Source organism: Epinephelus lanceolatus, chromosome 13, assembly GCF_041903045.1.
Source record: "Epinephelus lanceolatus isolate andai-2023 chromosome 13, ASM4190304v1, whole genome shotgun sequence".
Classification (NCBI taxonomy): Eukaryota; Metazoa; Chordata; class Actinopteri; order Perciformes; family Serranidae; genus Epinephelus; species Epinephelus lanceolatus.
The window spans coordinates 14,498,420-14,518,454 of record NC_135746.1 but is presented as its reverse complement, the minus strand read 5'-3'; the positions used below and the strand labels follow the sequence as shown (position 1 = coordinate 14,518,454).

General features: G+C 40.4%; 1 protein-coding gene across 1 annotated transcript; it reads right to left on the bottom strand.

Moving 5' to 3' along the window:
• Positions 1–650: 650 nt before the first annotated feature.
• znf513a (zinc finger protein 513a) lies at positions 651–19,180 on the bottom strand. The gene is made up of 5 exons (XM_033647983.2): positions 19,003–19,180; positions 18,041–18,177; positions 14,267–14,401; positions 5,370–6,140; positions 651–3,411 (listed from the first exon to the last, which is right to left on the bottom strand). The coding sequence occupies exons 2-5, from the start codon at positions 18,078–18,080 to the stop codon at positions 2,453–2,455; spliced, it is 1,905 nt and encodes a 634-aa protein (XP_033503874.1). The 5' UTR covers positions 18,081–18,177; positions 19,003–19,180; the 3' UTR covers positions 651–2,452.
• Positions 19,181–20,035: the final 855 nt, after the last annotated feature.

The following is a 20,035-nucleotide window of genomic DNA, read 5'->3' as shown; positions in this document are numbered from 1 at the left end:
AGTCCCTATTATTTTCCCTTGGGAGCTAAATGACACATCATACACATTCAGAATTAAAAAAAAAGAACAATCTATATATTAAAGTATGCACTTCTAGCAGTGTATTACAGCCACGTTAAAAAAATAAAACAACCATTACACACTCACATGCTTACTAATAGTGTCATCTTTTTCAAGTAAAAAACACGAGAATGGGCTAATTTCACAGTCAAGAGTAAACAGTGATCAAAAGGAACGTGATCGAAAAGACCCGAAATGAACAAATTTAAGTTTATAAATTGAGACATTAATGATATGTAGCAAGTACAAGTTCGAGGGGGAAATATCCTTTTGAACATGCTCGTTTACAATTTGTTTCTCCTGTATCACATGTAAGACACATCGACCAACGTTTCCCTTTGACAACGTAAACCATCCGAATGCAGCTGTGTGTGTATGATTGTGCTTTTTCTTTGACCATACAACCAAGTGAAGACTGACGAGGGCCTCTTAAAACTCTTGTGCATGCAAGTTTAGTGTTAAAATAACCAGAAATTATTGTTTTTAAAATCACATTTTATAATCCTGAGGGGGTTTGGCAAAAATGACAATGCAGTTCAAGACACAGGAGAATATTTTGTTAGGTTTGCACAACCGAGTTTCTCAGTATAGTTTATGGAGGGTAGAACAAGTCCAGTATTGTTAAATAGCACTTTGCTAGTAGTACATACATTAGTGAATTAATCTGAAGGCATGCCGTTACCAGAGCCTGTGCCCCAATGCAAACAAAGCACAATATTGGCCCTTACAAGGACCCATCTTTACTTAAAGCTGCACTGTGTGGTTAAATAACCTCATAAAGGAAACAGAATGTAAGTCAGGATCATGTTTCAGTAACATTCAAGTTATTTCATTTGAGTTTTGGTACAAAATAAAAACGTTTGATCCTAAAATCATGATCAGAGTCCTGCATCGGGTCAGGTGTCCGGCAGGTGACCTGTAAGAAAGCTGATTCACAGGTGGTATTTTGTCTTTATTCTATATACAGGTTTGGTTCATGATGAAAAAAAGAACATGTGGGTTGGGTCACGACTGTTGGATGATAAATATGTTAAAATATATCAAAATAAAATCAGACAGATACTGGTTTAAATCACTAGGGTCATTAATTTTGTTGAGGAACCTCCTGAATGTCTGGGCGTTAAGCTGTGAGACAAAAAAAAGTGAGCGCACATTAGGTGTATGTCATATCATCTCGTTCACAATACTGGCACATTTTTTAATATCATATGAAAAATTCAAAGCGTGATGCTCGTGATATTTTGACTTGTTGACATATTGTCACGGCAACAAGCACGGCTGAGAGCGACATTATTACAGACTCCACAGTGGTCCCAAAGAGGAGCAGCTTCAGTAGTGTGGAATTAACTGTGGTGTTCTGAATGTTTTATGAACAGCCCCGGACTTCTCAGACTCTTTCAGTGACTTAGCGCTCAGAGGGAACTCAGTCAGCGGCTCCTCTGACAGCAGCACAGTGTCTCTCCCTCTCCTCTCCCGCTGTGCGCACATGGGAATTGGTGTCGTAAAGTGACGTTGTAACATGAACCTGCTTTATTTTATATTTTTTTACCGGTTTAAATCATCGGGTCCGTTTGTTTTGGAGGAGAAGACACCTCTGTGGGTAATTCCGCTCCTGATAAAAACTCCTGGACAAAGAAAATTCCAACCAGGTTAAGCGTTGCAATCTGCAATCCTCAGTGCTAGACACAAACATGGAACCTTTAAAATCTATTATCTTAGTTTCACATGTATCAAATCCCCCAAAATGATCACTTGAAACATGCTGCCTAACCGACTCATTTGAACAGCGTATGGTTATTATAGGATTTACGGTTTCAAGTTGGACCATGGATCTGTGAGGGTGACAGGGCGGTTGCAGCTCTGCAAGTCGAGGTTCCACTTCGGGAGTGGTTCTTGAAAATCAGACCCGTGCAGGACTCTGCATGTGATGCTAACAACTTTGATAAAAATAGGAATTGCCCTTATTAAAAACAAAACAAAAAATAACGTATATAAACGACACAGTGCAGCTCAACAGTTCAGGCAGAAATGTGCACGTGTTGAGAAGTTTTTAAAGTCCTGTCCTCGAATAAAGAACCAGATATGTATTGTAATAGCAGAGGGAAGTGTTAGCCTAGTGTGATATAACATACAGATTAAGACAGTCAAAGGACATTTGTCTTGACACAAAGTAGAAGACAAACTCTGAACAGACACCTTATTAATCCAAAAAAGGGATCAAAATATACAGAACTGTGTTTTATAATTGTGCGAGATTCTACAAATAAACGATTAGCAGCCTCTGAAGACATCTGACAAAACACTAACAGACCGACACACACTAAAACAATATAAAGGCTCTGTGAAAAACAAAAAACAAGTTGCTGGTAGCTTAGTTTTGCTGAGTTATATTTTATACAATCTCAAGTTTGTAGCACGAGTGTATTGTCTGACCTCCCTCCCTGGACATATACTGCATATCAACACCTGGTTCTTTCCTGTGAGCTGGAACGCCAGCTCCCATCCCTTTCCTTCCTCCCTCTTGTTCATCACTGCCAGTCATAGGAACTTTGACCCAGCCGTCTGTGGCCAGGCCGTGTTTCTTCTGGTGTCTCTTGTAATTGTCCCAGTGGCCGGTGGTGTAGCCACACTCCTGGCATTTGTACGGCTTCTCTCCCGTGTGCCGGAGCATGTGCCGCTTCAGGTTCATGCTCTGGTTGCAGCTATAACTGCACACGGCACACTGGAAGGGCTTTGCGCCTGAGTGCACCCGCTGGTGGCGCTTCAGGTTGGCCAGGTTCCCGCAGGCGTAATCGCACAAATGGCACTTGTAAGGTTTCTCACCCGTGTGCACTCTGTGGTGGCGCTTGAGGTTGTCGAAGTGCGCTGAGGCATAGTCGCACTGTGGGCACTTATAGGGTTTTTCGCCGCTGTGAGTTTTCATGTGGCGTGCCAAGTGGTTTGGGTAGTGTGTGAGGAAAGGGCAGGCGGCGCAGGTGTACACCTTGTCACTGCGCTCGCCGGGGCTGTTGGGAGACGATGACGAGTCTTTAGTCAGCATTTCAAGGGTACACTTGGCACAAATCTGGGCCGAGGAGCCGTCCTCATCCTCCAGGACGATGCCACACAACCGGCAGGTGAAAGGGAAAAGTGAAGGTGGGAGGGCTGCACCATCTGCTACGCCCCCTCTGCTCGCCCTGCTGCTGCCACTCCCTGTGGTGTCCATCAGGGGTGGAGGCTGGTGGCCAGGAGCTGGGTTAGAGGCTGGTATAGGTGGTGGTGACGCCCCCTTTAAGCCATCGAAGGCCGATAGGTAGTCATTATTCTGGGCTCCCAAACTCAGGTTTGATGTCGGCCTCGCAACTTCTGAAACTTCACAAACAGATGAGAGTGAGTTATTAAATGACTGATCAGAGCTATCGAAAGATGCATCATGTTTCAAGACTGTGTATCATGAGTAGGGACGTAAAGAGAGCCGATACTTCAGTATCAGGTCAGGGTTTCCTACACATTCATTCATTTGTGGCGGCCTGCCACGATTAAAACATCTACTGCCATGTTTTGATTTTCTATTTCTGGAGCTGGACCGCTCTTTAGTAGCACTGTTTATTTATATATATATGCACATATACCGTTCAGTTATTAATTGCTCCACTCTTTAGCCTACTCTGCTCAGACAGAGCAACAGAAGGGCAAGAGCAGTGAAAGTTAAGTATCCACCTTGCAACTTAAAACTCCACAAACTGCTGCTGAGGAAAAAAAGAAGTCCTAAAGAGTTCCTCCTGTGCTGCATTCACGGACCTGCAAATACCTCTGAATTTAGAGAGGAGACACAGACAGATACACAATGACACACAGGTACGAAAACAAATAAAAACTGAAAGTTAACGAGGAACGAGCATCTCCAGTATTGCAGGTACCATGGTTGCAGTTCTTCCAGACCTGATGGAACCGCATATACGTCTACAAGTTTTATAGTTTGCTGTCAAATGCCTAATAAAGAAGAATGCCTACCAGGACGGAACGACAACGACAACATGAGAGACTGTGACAAGTTTAGCTGCAGCAATGGCTTCAACTTGACTCGATGAAAAGAGAAAGGTTTATTGCTGAGGCTGGCATATTATTTTAATGCTTAGCGCATTGGGAGCGCTGTGTATTTACACTCTGCTGCGTTGTACCCAAGTTTTTCTGTAGTTTGTTTAAAACGCTGCGCTCATTGTTACTACTTTTCACTAGGGATGGATATCTTAAGTAACTTGATTATTAGATTAAATTATCATAGAGTACTCACAAAAAAAATCTAAAGCAAGAATAAGATTGTAAACTGGCTAACAGCAAGAAACAAGTGCGATTTGAACTTCATTTATTTAACAAACAGGCTTCAATTAGCCTATGAAGTCCAAGCTAACACACACACACACAAAAAAAAAAAATCAGCAAACTTTCTGTTGCTGCCTTTAACGTTCCACGGGTTCAACACAGCACCAAAGGACCATCTCCAAGTTGCTATCCTCCTGCTCAGTTCAATGTCTGCCCGGTTAGCACAAGCTAACATAGGAGCCGCGGCTACCATCCAACACTGAGCCATTTAATAGTTCCAAAAAACTCACATCCACACCCAAACGGCTTGACACATCCCATCAACAACCGTTAGGTAACATTAGTCGCGTGTTAGCCCTGTCACTGTGTGTGTGTGCAAGCGGACTCTCATCAACTGTTCCCCGGTGCGAAGCTCACGCTCCTGCAGCACTAGTGTCATGATAAACAATGAAAGAGAGCGACAGCGGGATGACGAGGCGCCTTGGGTGAAGAAATACACTGAACACAGCTCTGCCACGAGATTTTACCCATTTTAAATAGTTCAAAAAATATATAAAAGTCACATTCACATGTGGAAGGTAGGACGGCGATTGCTCTATGTGTTGAATGAATACCGACATCCCAACAGGTACTCAAATACCTATGCCCATCACTACATTTTACCCAGTCGTCCAATCACAGTGGAGGAGGGCAAATGGCCTACCTTGCCTTGCTTTGCATTTCAGGTGGATCATCAGGGATTAACAGTAAAACCTAAATTAAATTTAATTTAAATGTTCTTAATATAAAAGTGTTCATTTAAGCACACAAGATTAACTGTTTTGTTTTTGTTTTTTTACTGCGGTTTCAAATTGGGTATCGAGAATCATGGAATTTTACTGATGATGGTACGACTGCTCAACTTCTGGTTTTGTGACATGACTAACATGATGAGCCGTGATATTAAAAAAGTTTTAAAAGGTAGTTGAGGAGATGATGAAGTACTTAATAAAGGAAATGACACATACCCTTGGCTGAAGTACCAGACACTTCTTCATCGGGTCGTTGCACTGGCACATGCCTCTTCAGGCTGTTTTGGCCAATGGCAGGTCGTGGCAGGGCATCCTGTCCCACCCCTGCAGAGGGCACATGCATACGCTGATGCCTCTTGAGATTGCCAAGGGAACTGCAGGCAAAAGTGCAGATGTCACATTTGTAAGGTTTTTCCCCGGTGTGAATGCGCAGGTGTCTCTGCAGGTTCACCAGCTGGGCTGAGGCGTAAGTGCACAAGGGGCAGTTAAAGGGCTTCTCCCCGTTGTGAGTCTTCATGTGACGCTTCACATGGTTGGCGTAACGGGAGGAGAAGCCACAGAGGTGGCACGAGTGCAGTTTGGCCAACTTGTCCTCAGCTGTCAGTGCTTTGTCACCCATCCCGTTTCCCACCCCTTCGCCGTCGAGCGGCAGGTGGGAACCCGAGCGCATCCCACTGATGCTTCCAAAAGGTGAACAGAAGTCCGTACTTTTGGCTTCCCTGGAGGCTTTGCAGCACCTAAGGCAGTATGGACCAACCAGGTCTATGCCAGGTCCCAGAGGTTCATCACGGAGCTGTCCGCAGCCCCTGCAGGACAGGTAGGGAGGAAAACTGGGTTCAGACTGGGCAGCTCTGCCCTCGTCTTCCCGTCCGTTGTCAGTTGTGCTGTGTGAGTTGTCTGTTTCACTTTCCATGCTGAGCTGGCTGTAGGCAGGGCTCTCCTCATCACCCAGAGGATACACAGAGAAACCGATCTCAGCAGCTACTTCTGGACAGGGGAGACAAACAGAAAAACAGGCTTTAAACGCTGCACGTTTTCAGAGCAAAGTCCTTCACAATCCATTCTAAAAATGGTAACAGACCTTGAAAACTTGGAAGCCCATGTCTTTATTGCCATTTATAAAATCTACCACATTTCATTCCAAAGTTTACATGTTCAACTGTCCTTTTTCTGTGCCTTCATCTGGAATGGCTTATTCTGCATATACAGCCTTCTTTTGATGAGGTAATTTCGCAGAGATAAAGACAGACCTTGGGTGGTATCACAGTGTTCCAGGGTATTAAGAAATCCAAGCAGTATGATTTTCAGTATCGTCAAAATTACAGACAATTGTCTATTAAACCCATACGGAAATGCTGTATTGAGGATAAATGTATGTAGTGCATATTATACGCCACCAGAGGTCAGTCTCTACAGGTGAACCAGGCAGCTGAGCTGGCAGACTGAGGACAAGTCGTGAGGATAATGTTAAAGGACTAAGTTGGCAGAAATACCACAATTATAACAGATGCGGACACAGGCTGGAGACATGTGATTGGCTGAGGTGTGGTTTAATGACAACACCACTGAAAAACTTAAAAAATAAAATAATAATAATAATAATAATAATAAAAATAATGAAATAGTAATAGGTGAAATGATAGTTATAATCACATAAAAATAAACTCCAGACATAAAACAAATAAACTTCTGTCAGACTGACACCTGACGGCACATGTCCAATTAAACAGTATCTTGTAATCAATCTCACCGAATGATTCAAAACTAGTGATGTATACAGAGAAAATTTGTACCAGTTTGTGACTAGTCAGTACCGAAATATCAATAGGCTCCTGGACAAATGGTGTTGCTATTGGTATTTATGCAATGTTAATTCATTCTAACATAGCTGGCATTTGAAATTCCTAACCTGCCCCTGATAATAACACAGCTGCAGGCATCAGGCGATTATGTTTGACGTGGTGTAACTGTGTGTTTACACTCTGTGCTCTCCAGTCATGGCTGACAGGGCAAAACATTCAAGAGAGTGGGCTCACTTTATGAGCGTTGTATTTTACTTATTTTCTATTTCTGTTCGCTTCTAAGAAGATCAAGGACGACAGTTCTTTGGTCATTTTAATGTTGTTGAAGTTCAGCTTGTAGTAGTGAAGCAGGATTCAACGTAAACATGCAGGATTTTCCTACAAACAACGTGTACACTCATATAGAAGTAATCCCTCTCATAGACTGGCCTTTATTGAAGAGAAGCTGCTAACACAGTTCAGCTAATTCATTTATACTACATTTCATTTCCTATTGATTCTTCACAATAAAAGTCCCCCGTGATTTTGTTATGTATAAACTTTTATTGTGAAGCACCAAAATAAGGAAATGTTGAGTTTTCAAGTTGCAACTTCACACAACTTTTAATACGGCAGATAGAGGATAGAGTCTCACAACACACACGCTTGTTCGGGGGGGAGGGGAGAACGGGGGTTGACGGGAATTGGCTGCAATCAGCAAGACGTCACTGCTACCCACTTGAGGGTGGGTGGCCCGGCTTTTGGACCTACTCCTGAGAAGGTCCATCTCCAGTGCGGCTTGGTGTGGCACAGTGCGTCTAAACTGACAATGGAAACACAAATCGGCGCAGCACAGCTTTACTCAGCGTGGCCAAGAGTGACAACGGACAGACTTCTGTCTGCATTTTCTTATTTTCTTCTTAGTTTTTGTGTTCGCTAAGGTGAGGTTGGCTTTATAAAATGATAGCAAACAGGTGCCAAACCGTAAGCACCTTTAAGTCACATCACTACGAGACATCTGTTGACCGGACATTTGTGGCAATTGCTCCTCCCTCATTATATATACAGCAAACAATTACACTTATTTCTGCAAAGACGTAATAAACAAGTAACTGTTGAATCTTTTCACATCTTTTCATGGCACGTCGTAGTTTTGCACCAAATTCTGCAGCATCAGTATCGATATTGGTGTTTGTAAAATCCTAACAATACTCATCAATGCTCAAAACTGTCTTACAAATAAAGAAAACAACCAGTTAAACTTAGTTGTTGCAGATAATTTCCCTCAACTTCCATCACACTGAGTATAATAACTGCAGCACAGACAGAATCTCTCATCTCTGCAAAAAAAGTAAGAAAACTGAATTTCAGAGAAACAGTTTATACTCACGGCGCTACCTGCAAGGTCAACTGCATTTGAGCTGTTGTTATGCCATCTGCGCTTTTCAGACAACAAAAAGACAAAAGAAAAGAGGCACTATTCCCAGAGGGTCGGAGGAAAAAGCTTCAAGATGTGAAGACGGAGAACTCCTCTGCTTCAGTTCTGAGAGCAAACACGCCAGAAGAAAACCACCTTCCTTCACAGATGCCGAGGCAGGAAGTGAGGAAGGCGAGAGTGGAGACTGCCCTTTTATCCTGCCCTGTGGAAACCCCTCGTGGATGATTACTGAGCCTAATGATAATGATGATGACTATAATGGTGAGGCTGCTGCTGCTGATGATGATGATAATGATGATGATGATGAGGGTAGATGATGATGATGATGATGATGATGACGGGGAAACGATAATGGCAGTGGGGGTAGTGGGAGCAGAGGCAGCAGCGGATGATGATGATGATGATGATGATGATGATGATGATGATGATGAATAAATGCCCTCTTATAATGGTGTCCTTGATGGTAATGGTCCTATTTTTATGACCCTTATATAATAATGGTGTCTCAGCCCCTTTCTCTACTTTTCCATTTTTCAGATCATTCTCTCTGACAAAGAGTCATGCTGGGAAATATGAGCTGGTCGTTCCATTTCTCTTACTGTCGCACACAGAGGCTACGCTTCATCACTGGCAAACAAACTGTTAGAGTCCTCTTTGTGCTGCGGCCACTTCGCAAATGAAGCCACCGCCTCCATTAGCGGTAAAGCCATTCGAAGAATTTACATACCAGATTCATTACATGTTTTCATAGTAATGACAGGAAGTGAAAATGAGGGCTTATACACAAGACATAATGATGCTGCTGTCCTTTCACCGCAGCAAGTGTAGCTCAAACTGCAGAGTCAATTGAAATGTACTGTAATGATCAGGCTGTGTGATCCTTATTGTTTAATCAAAAAAGACATTTGCCATTTATGATATAGGATGCAAGGACATATACTGATACAGAACACTTACACACAAGTGGGAAGGTGAATGTGCAACAACTGAAAACAGTGATGAAGTTAGATGGTCTTATATGTGAATGGACAGATTCAGCACAAAGACAGACAGCTGACAAGTGGATATCAGCAGCACACGCCATCTTTAAAAGCTATAATCCTTAAAATTTCAATAAAATCAACCCCTATTTTTGATGCTATTCATGGTCAGCATTTTTTTCTGCAATGATTCAAAGTATTTATATTCTATAATTACATCTCTACGTAGCAGTTTTCATTGTCAGCGGAGTACAGTTTCCACATTGGATTCAAATTGCCAACGTACACACATGGGATTACCAGGAAATAAACCAGCAGATAATCCAGTGTTAATGTTTGTAATTTCATCCACCTGCTATCTGCCTCACTGCTCACTGCACTATTGCTGTGCTAAGGCTAATGCTATTGCTAAGGTAGTAAGTGTTAATGTAAACATAACATTTCCCGCTGTGGCTGTTTCATATTAAAAGCCTGCAGACATGATTGCAGTGAGCCAGCATCCCCTCGAAAAATATAGTCAAACTAGCCTGTATGTTGTTTTGCTGTGTGTATATATACCAAGCATTACGGTAATATAGTGTGAGAATGTTTATCAAAATAAAAGCAACATTCTGGTGAGCAGCTTTAATTTTGAAATTCCACATCACAATGTCCTGTTACTGTCTGAGTGATACTTTAAGGTGGTCTGCTGTCATTCTGAAGATAAAATAAGTCTGTGGAAACAAGATGTTTCCTTTAAATATCAATCTGAATTTAGACGGACCATAGCTCATATGTGAAATTTTAGAGGGCTTTAATTTTGAAATTCCACATCAGACTGTCCCGATACACTCTGAGGTGGTCTGCGGACATTCTTAAATACAACTGGTCTGTAGTTGTTTCCTTTAAATATCAATCTGAATTTAGAGGGACCATGTGAAATTTTAGAGGGCTTTAATTTTGAAATTCCACATCACAATGTCCTGATAGTGTCTGAGTGATACTTTAAGGTGGTCTGCTGTCATTCTGAAGTAAAATTGGTTTGTGGAAACAAGGAAAATATAAAAGAAGGAACAGTCACGATGACAGATTGTCTTTTGTCCTATCTGCTATCGCTTATCTTAACAAATATTGGCCCTTAATGTCCGTGATTTACCCCTGACAGCGTGTGATACTGGATAGTGTGTGTTATGCATTTGTCCTGTCTGTTTTGTTGTACTCATGACCACTGTCTGCATCTCAAATTGCCCCTCAGGAACATTTAAGTTGACCTGCCCTTACCTTACCTTGCAGTGACAGCATTCGAGGAGCCAGACTATGGTGTCAGTTCTACTGGAGTCAATGGGGCGGACACTAGGGGTGGGAATCTTTGGGCACCTCACAATTCGATTACGATTCAGGGGCTACGATTCGATTATAAAACGATTATTGATGCATCTTTAATTTATGTATATTGATGCACTTTTTCACAACACACATTTCTTTTTGTCTCACTGAATAAGCATTCAACACTTGCAATTTTTAAAAACAGTGCATTTGTAATAAGAAACAGTTGAATTCATTTCCATTATATTTTATTAAACATATAAATGGAAATGCGTGCAAACTGGAAAGTTACAACTTCATTGTACGGAACCAAAGGTAACAACAGGTATCTTAAATCACAAGATAAAATGCACAGTTAGAGTAACAAATGATTCAGTGGCGACAGACGTCCATGCATCACATGTAACTGCGATCCTACCTGCCTTCAACAGTGAGGCCATGACTTCTGTTTTGGTTTGGTTGTAGAGTGTCGGTGAAATAGTGTCGGGATGGGATGGTGTATCTGGGCTCCAGTGTATGCAGCAGTGCTCGAAATCCCTGATTTTCCACGACAGAATAAGGACGCAAATCCTTGGCAATAAATGCCGCGATGGCCTTCGTAATTCGCTTCACCTTTTCCGATGAGGGTGGCAGCTTTCTAATTGCTTCCTCGATTGTTCTCTGGTCGGTAGCGCCACTAGTTGCTGCAGCAACAACAGCCTGCTGTCTCCCTGACTCCTCCGTCAGGTGGAATCGAGTTACATGGCTTCTCATGTTTGTTGTGTTGCCAAAGTATTTTATTTTAGCACGACACAGCTTACACATAACGTGGCTCTTGTCCAGTTCGCTTCCGCCGTCAACGTTGTAGAAGCCAAAGTATTTCCACACATCTGCTTTTAAATTAGAAGAAGCTGTTCAGCTCTCACGACGAGGTGGGTAGCGGTCAGCCATGTTTGTTTTCCTCTGTGCGCGTGTCGGCGTGTCTGCTCCAGATGCGCACCCCAAAGTGTCCCGGAGATGACACGTACCGCGCTTCTTAGTTCTGCATTATTTAGAACCTTCTGTATTACTCTAATTAACAGATTTAAATAATCGAAATTTGGACGTTTGTGAATCGATTCAGATTCGTCCACGTCCGAATCGCGATGCATCTAAGAATCTGAAATTTCCCCCACCCCTAGCGGACACTGCAAATCACACTATAACCCATATCATATGTAAGTTGTTTTAACTTTGCCTGAAAAATCCTCCCACCAGATTAAAAAACACACATTAATCCATCACTTCGGAGAATCTCTTTTAAAGAAGAATAGGATTTGCTTGAGACTGTCAGAGTTAGAAGATATATTGTTACAGCCAGGTCTTCCAAAGGTGTAATTATGAAGTTTTATACGCAGTTGATTCATTCTGACTCGTCTGTGTATGATTTCCTGAAGCTCAAACCATTGTCTTAAATGTAAAGCACACAAAGGTACATTTTTCATGTGTTCTGCTCATTGACTCCTTTGTTCTACTTGTTGCACCATATTTTGGACAGTTTCTTTGACAAGAATGTCAAATCTTTGTTAACAATTCTTTTATACTTGGCTAAAATGTGCATCTAACCACAGGTCCACACGGTTGATATGTGGTTATCATAGATATCAGCTGTGCTTCCTCTGGGGAAACTGACTTATGATCTCCATAATAAATCGGATGGTTAGTGACATTTTTTATCTAAATAAACAAATTTGTTTTCCTTGTTATTGATCTCCAAACACATAATCCAAACAGCAACTGCATCTCAGCCTCTGCTGGACGGAGACGTGATCTGTTTAGAGACCAATAACCAGCAAAACACACACGCACAAAAAATGTCGGTCAGCATCATGTAATGTGTTCATTTTAATCCAGTGGAAGGATTCCTCAGTCAAAGTTGAAACAGCAAAGATATGATGGGTTAAAGTGTGATTTTCCATGTCCGCCCCATTGACTCCAATAGAACTGACACCAAAGTCTGGCTCCTCAAAAGCTGTCACCGTCGTCATGACCGTTCCTTCTTTTATATTTTCCTTGTGTAGAAACAGGATGTTTCATCTTCCTATCAATCTGAATTTAGAGAGAACATAGCTCGTATATATGAAATTTTAAAAGGGCTTTAATTTTTAATTCCAGTTCAGAACATCCTGATACCATCTGAGTGACACTCTGAGGTGATCTGCTGTCATTGTGAATTGAAAGAAATCTGTGGAAACAGGATGTTTCCTTTTGATTCTTATCTGAATTCAGAGGGCACCTGCTCTACCACGGTGGCTTAGTGGTAGAGCAGACGCCCCATGTACAAGGCTGTTGCCGCAGCGGCCTGGGTTCGAATCCAACCTGTGGCCCTTTGCTGCATGTCATTCCCTCTCTCTCCCCCTTTCATGCTTACCTGTCCTGTCCATTAAAGGCAAAATGGCCGAAAAATATCTTTAAAAAAAAAAAAAGAATGTCCTGATACTGTCTGAATTACATGCTGAGGTGGTCTGCTATCATTTTGAAGTGAAATTGGTCTCAATGACACCGTGAGGTGGTGTGCTGTCAATCTGAAGTCAGACTGGTCTTTGGAAATGTATTCTTTATTCTTAAGTTTGAGTAATTATTCACACAATTAAATGACAAAACCTTGCTTTTTTAAAGCCTCAATGTTTCTCTGAAATATTATTATATTATTATTATTATTCATTTTATTTACTATTTATCTTTATTTAATGTGTTTTGTTTATTCATGTATTAAATTATTATTGATAGACTGACTAAACTATTGAATGAATGTGAAACTGCCTTTCTCGTTCAAAGTAATGTTGCTTTTATTTTGAAAATCACTTCTTACACACTCTTATCTTAACGCTTAGTATATAAATGTACCACATGAAAGTGTGGGGGCTCGTTTGACCGTGTTTTTCAAAGTGGAGGCTGGCTTGACCATAGTGGGAAATGTGTGTTGGCTTTTATTGTGAAGCAATCACAGGAAACGCACACCGTCACAAGGTCAGCAGTAGGTCTGCTCCATTTCAGTGCACTGGTGCAACGCTTAATATGTCATGGCGAGGGCTGGGAAAAGTGTTTTAATGGAGTGTAAGAGTCAGCCAGCGGCAGCAACCACATAACTGTCAGCTGACAAAGCAACAATGTCAGCCTACAGGGCAAAAGTCATGATAGCTTTCCTGGTTGATAAATACTCGCCTACATGGACAGTAATGTTCACAACATGACTTTCTGTAAGCATGAATGACATTCAACAGTTCTCTGGCTTATCAATCTCTCTTGGTTTGTTTGTGTTTGTATGAACCATGTGGTTGTGGTGATGTATACGCTGCTGTCGCTGCAATCCAGCGTGATAATAGTGCGGACCAACTGACGATCTTCCAAAATGAGCGTGCAAAACAAGATTGTAATTTTTTTTTGTCTAAATCAGACATGAGTTTGTTTGGCTGTGCTGTCAACAGATGTCAGTTTCTCTCCTGTTGTATTTCTGACACAGCAGTGGCTCAAGCACTTGCTGTTACCATGGTAACCATGGGTGTTGCCAATTCAACTAGGACTGAAATCTTATGGATAAACTTAAATCACTTAATTATATATATATATATATATAAAAAGTTTACAAACCTGAGAACTTTTCCAGGCCTAGAATCTTGTTATCATGATCTGGATCACCAAACTCAAGGTCTTGTCCGAGAAGGAAGTCTGTGTCTAAGGTGAGGTTTCCTGGAGCTTCAATGGCTACACCATCTTCAGAATCCACTGCAGTCACAGAAAAGAATCAAATCAACATTTGATGACTACTGTCTTTTCACTGAGGGGCCTGTTTTAATACATCTGCATAAATATTACCCTGTCATTGGCAAACCCTCAAGGTACCAACACATAAAGCAGAAAGCAACATTTCTGAAAAAGAAAATACACACCCCTGAAGCTGCTCGAGTTTCACCCTGTCAACTAGACTCATTGTCAGCCTGATGGAGAAATCATATCAGCAAATAAATGTTTAATAGTGACAATCACTGTCAAGTTAGCAAAAATGTGTCTTTTACTGTCAATATGGTGAACAGAGAAATAGAAATGTCTCTCGATGTCTTCATCTCAGACACATTATCACAGATGGACTCATTATGAACATTAAAGGAATACTTCATCCTACAAATGATCATTTCTATATCAATTATTCACCTTGTGTTGCACTGAAATTGTGAAGAGCACCTTTTTTTCTCTCACATACCTCCAGTGAACGTAGAATCCAAAAACAGACAAAATTCTTGATGAAATGAAGTCATGGAGAGCTGTGTTTATCAACAGCAAAACTATATCAAAACATCCGTTTACAAACTCTCACACAACTCGTGCAGTATAATCCAAGTCTCAATTATCCAGTCGTATGCTCAGCACTTCCCCAACAGACAGTCTTTTCCTTCAGAGAACCAAACTGACAGTTAAACTCATCTATGCTTCCTTCAAAGCCAGACTCCATCGACAGAAACAGGAATTTTACGTCACTGAACACAGGAGGTGCTGGTCTACCTCTGCTTTGATCTGTAGTTTGTTTGTGTTATTGTGCAACTTTGGTGAATCCGAACTAAACTTTTAAAACACCAAAGTTGCACAATAACGCAAACAAACTAACTGATGAAGGCAGAGCTAGACCAGCAGCTCCTGTGTTCAGTGAGGTTAAATTACTGTTTTTGTCAGTGGAGTCTGGCTTTGAAGAGAGCATAGATTAGGTTTTACTTTAGTTTCAGTTCACCGTTGGAAAGGGCTGTCTGTTTGGGAAGCACTTAACATACAACTGAAAAAATGAGACTTGGATTATACTGCACGAGTTGAGTGGGTGTTAGTAAACAGATGTTTTGATATAGTTTTGCTGTCGTAAAATGCCGTCACCTATGAATTTAATTCATCAAGAATTTCTCCATGTTTGGATTCTTCGTTCACTGTGGAGACATGAAAGAAGAAAAAAGTTTCCTTTACATATTCAGCATAACACAGGGTGAGTATTCTGATATACAAATGATCATTTGGAGGGTGAAATATTTCTTTAAGTTTGGCTGTGCGAGGCTGATGGTATTGAGAATGCTGCCTTACCTTCAACTTTCAAGTGAATTTTACTTTTTCAGCATAGATGTTGGTTTTAAGGATATAAGACAACATTATGCAGTAATAAAAATAAACCACATGATCATTTTCCTGATACGCCTAAAATAAAAAGCAAATAACTTTTCTCTTTTTGCAACAAAAGCTTTTGTCATCTCTTGTAAAGCCAGATTATCTATTGTGTGCAATTGTTTGGTCCAACCCACTATTCTGAAACTGCACAGATTTATTGATGAGCTAATCTACATTAGTCAAGCACACAAATACATGTTGCTAGGAAATGCAATTAGCCAGGTCATCAGTAACTGCTCTATATTTCTCCTTTCTGTTCCACCACAATCTTATTTGTTCAACACATTAAAGTAAAAAGTGGAACATAATCTAGGAAGAAAATCTCATTTACTTCCCAACAGTGTACAAACAGCATTTTATGATCAAAAAATGAACTGCTCTCATTTGACAGATGGAGCTCTTTTACTGCAGTTACAGCTAATGATGCCTGAAACACTAACTTGGTCTCTCAAGCTTGATGGAATCCAAACAGCTATCACACAGCTGTCACTGTTCAGTAAACCACCATCAGGCCAATTCAAGGGCATCGCGCTCATCAAGCCTTTCTTGGCAAATCCTTGAGGAGAAGCATCACGCTGCCACCTACTGGTCATTTAAGTGTTTGACATGATCACAATAATATATGAAGATTGTGAGGGGTGTACTGGATGTATTATTAATGCACGGCAGTAACATTATTCTGGTGTTTTAAGTACATTCTTATCAATAATGAGTTTTAAGTAACTGAGCATTTGTGGTGTTGACATTACTTATTAACCACCACGGAAATCTCTGAAGCCAAAATTCTTGTGTTTTTTTTAATACAAATACAGGTGGTAACATCCATTAGAGTAACAACACAAAGACGTAGCTGCAGTCTCTCTTTAATTTTGTATGCTGTTGTAATGATTACATCTAGAGTGTGAGTGTCAGGAGATGGAGAAGTTGGTAAACCAAATACAGTAATTCTGCTTATAAGCAACACTAACATCTAGCTTTACCGTGATGTGCATGGTTTGAGAACTTAGTTTACCTGTGGGTCACATTTTGTTGGCATGCATGGCATCAGCAGCGTATGTACTACGCATGAAACAGCTTACACTCTTAATGATGCAGCTTGTTCCCAACATATTATCAGTGATCTTGTTCTAAATCCTATACTAAACAGAACACAAGACATTGAAATAATCGCAAAGTGTCTGTTTTTACACTGATTAAATTACTCTGAACGTCACATCTGCACAGTTCTATTGTTGAAGCAACTTGCAGTGTGCACATTCCTCAATCAGTCTAATGACTGCAGAACGTAACATAAGATTTAACTGCACTACTAGTTACAGTTCTGTGGGACAGTGTGATTGATGTGAAACATTTCAAGCACTCACACAGCAACGCCTGGTGTCCAGATGTGAGCAGAGGAAATGGACACATGTTGGAAACGGCCAGGCTGATATTAACAGGGATTTGAAACGTAACTGTGAAGCCGGAGTTACTGTACACTGTTGAAATAAAGACGTAAGACATACCTTGCATTCCATATTGCAAGCATTTTCATTTTACTCTCAGTACGTACTGTGCTGTGTACTGTTGCATGAAGTATGCACACATTTTGCACATACTTGTCATAACACTGCACTTTAAAGTTTGAATTTCTTTCTAAACATTACCCACAACATTACCTTGGAAAAAGCTTGCCAGAGACGGAGGTCAACCCAGAGAATTCTACTATTGTTACTCTGCAATGTATGCTGTTTTAATTCCTAAGCAAATTGCGGATTCTGACATATTATATTCATAAGAGTAAAATGACATATGCATTTATGTTCTTCTTTTGTTGGCTATCTTTAGGACCATTTTGTTCACTTAAAGAGTTCCTATTATTACTTTCTATTTAAATGGTCATCAGTCACTTGAATGCGCTGTCATCGGTCATGCAGCTTCTGTCAGCTGTCAATGAACTGTCAAGCTGCTATATGTGTGTGACTCAGTCAATGTGACATATCCTCCATTGCGCAGAGGCTTGTTGGTCAGAATAGCCACAACAGTATGCTGGCCTGCAAACTGCAAAATGTGACAGGATGTAGTAAAACACTCTGGTATTTTTGGCACAATGCATACTATGTACGGGGGACATACTTGGCACACTAAATAGCATGGTGTTATGGGAACTGGAGCACACAGTGCATTTCCGTAGCTCAGCTGCATACCAACTTTTCGATGATAAAAAGATCTGTGGATACCTACACTTGACTGGCTGTGGATTCTGTTGTTTTTTTCTTGGCATCTTCCAGACAGCCTCTCTCTTTTTTGTAGCGTCTTCTTGCAGACTTCCACAACCATCAGCTCATTCTTATCTGCTTGGAAGATATTCTGCAGTAATTCTACAGATACAAGACAAAAAAAATCAATTAAAAACAACTAGTATGTGATGATATTCACAACATAGTTTAATTGTTTGGTCTATAAACTGTAAAATAAAAAGGACTACTACAGTTTCCTAAAGGTGACATCATCAAATTACATGCTTTGTCTGATCAATGACTCAACACCAACAGATACTATGTGTAATCATAGAAGAATGAAAACACCAGCAAACACTCCCATTTGAGAAGCTAGTGAAGCTAACTATAAATGCTATGAACACGTCAGTCACTAATTCAGCGTCTAGTGTCTTACAGCAATGTTATTTCCAATTTTCAGAAACTATATTATGTCCTAATGAAGCCAGTTGAAGGATACTACACGGTGTAGTTAATAAAACCAACACCACAGGATTCAGATGTAATTTGGGTGTGTTATCTGGAGTCGAGCTGGTGTATATTCACTCCACACACAAACAAAATCCACCAGTAAATAGCTAGCTATCAAGCTACTTTAGCAACATGGCTAACTAATTAGCTGTGGTGCTGCAGTCCGACAGGGAGCAATCAAGCGAGTCAGCTCAAGTTAGCAATTTAAACTGAGACATGTCTTTATCCAGCAAACAGCTAGCTGGTGTTGTCACCTTACATCAAGAAATGTCCGCAATATTTGGGGGAACATTGACGCTACGCCACCAAATGAGTGGCTGAACAACAACGCGTCCTCCTCAGCACGTAGCACTGATTGACAAATGCCATCTTCAGTCAATAGTAGCCGTGGCGTTAACATGATAACCTACAGCTAAATTAGCTTAACTTCACTAGTTAGCTATCAAGCTAACTTACCTAGAAAACGTAAATATCCCTGTCGATTGAGATGGTCTTTATCGTCGGAGAACACCCCATTAGGTGCGACGTGTTTTGCCTCAGATGTACAACGTCTGGAGATCCGCCATTTCTTCATGAGCTGCGGTGACAAAGAAAGGCAATTAATGGTATTTTTCATAACTTAATTGATTTTCTGATTCGCCTGTGATACAGCAGCAGCAACAACAATGACACTTCCGGTCTGAGTCCTTCAGAATAAAAGCGGCATCTAAACTGATGGCAACCTAGAAGTTTAAACAAATCCACAAATGGAGAAAAAATAATAATAATAAAAAAGTTACATTTTTAATAATATATATATCTATTATTATCATTATTAATATATCAACTATATTTATTTTTTTTAAAATAGCTATTACATGGTGCTTTCGATTTAAATTAATCAATATAGAATTTATATATTATTATAATTACAAACAATTATTATCTGTTTTATTTCTAGTGCCATTAATGAGTTGGATGGGCTTGTTGCCATTGTGCAGTGTTGGGAAGGTTACTCTTAAAATGTGACAGGTTACAGAATACTAATTACCCTGTTGAAAATGTAATTAATAATGTCACTATTTTAATTACTTCATCAAGGCCTAAGTAATGTAACTTGTTGCGTTTGATTACTTTTTGTTTACTTTTATAAGAAATGTTTTAAACTCAACAATAAACTAAGTTACTGAAGGTTCTTGTCCTCGAAATGTTCTTGAAAAGTTCCCCAGGTGTGTAAATGTTGCACTCACATTTGTTCCAGCAGCTTTGCTGAATGCATTCCTGCACAACAAAAACATGCAAAGCAATGACTGTTCTCCATTTAAGTGTTTTACAAAAATATATTTATATATTTCCATGTGTCTTTGTAACCACCAACAATTTGATTAGTAAGTGTAAACCATATTGCATTTTTTTCGCATTGATTATTACTGACACTGTGATATTCTAAATGAGAGCACCTGTTTTGTTTGATTTTGTTGTTGTTGTTGCTGTTTTTTTTAAATTTACT

Coding starts and splice junctions, on each gene's coding strand:
- znf513a (XM_033647983.2), bottom strand. CDS start 18,080: ATGCCAAGAAAAAAACAACAGAATCCACAGCCAGTCAAGT. Junction 6,141..14,266: donor AGGCCTGGAAAAGTTCTCAG/GTTTGTAAACTT, acceptor TCCCCTGTCCAG/AAGTAGCTGCTGAGATCGGT. Junction 3,412..5,369: donor GTCTGGTACTTCAGCCAAGG/GTATGTGTCATT, acceptor CTGTTTGTGAAG/TTTCAGAAGTTGCGAGGCCG.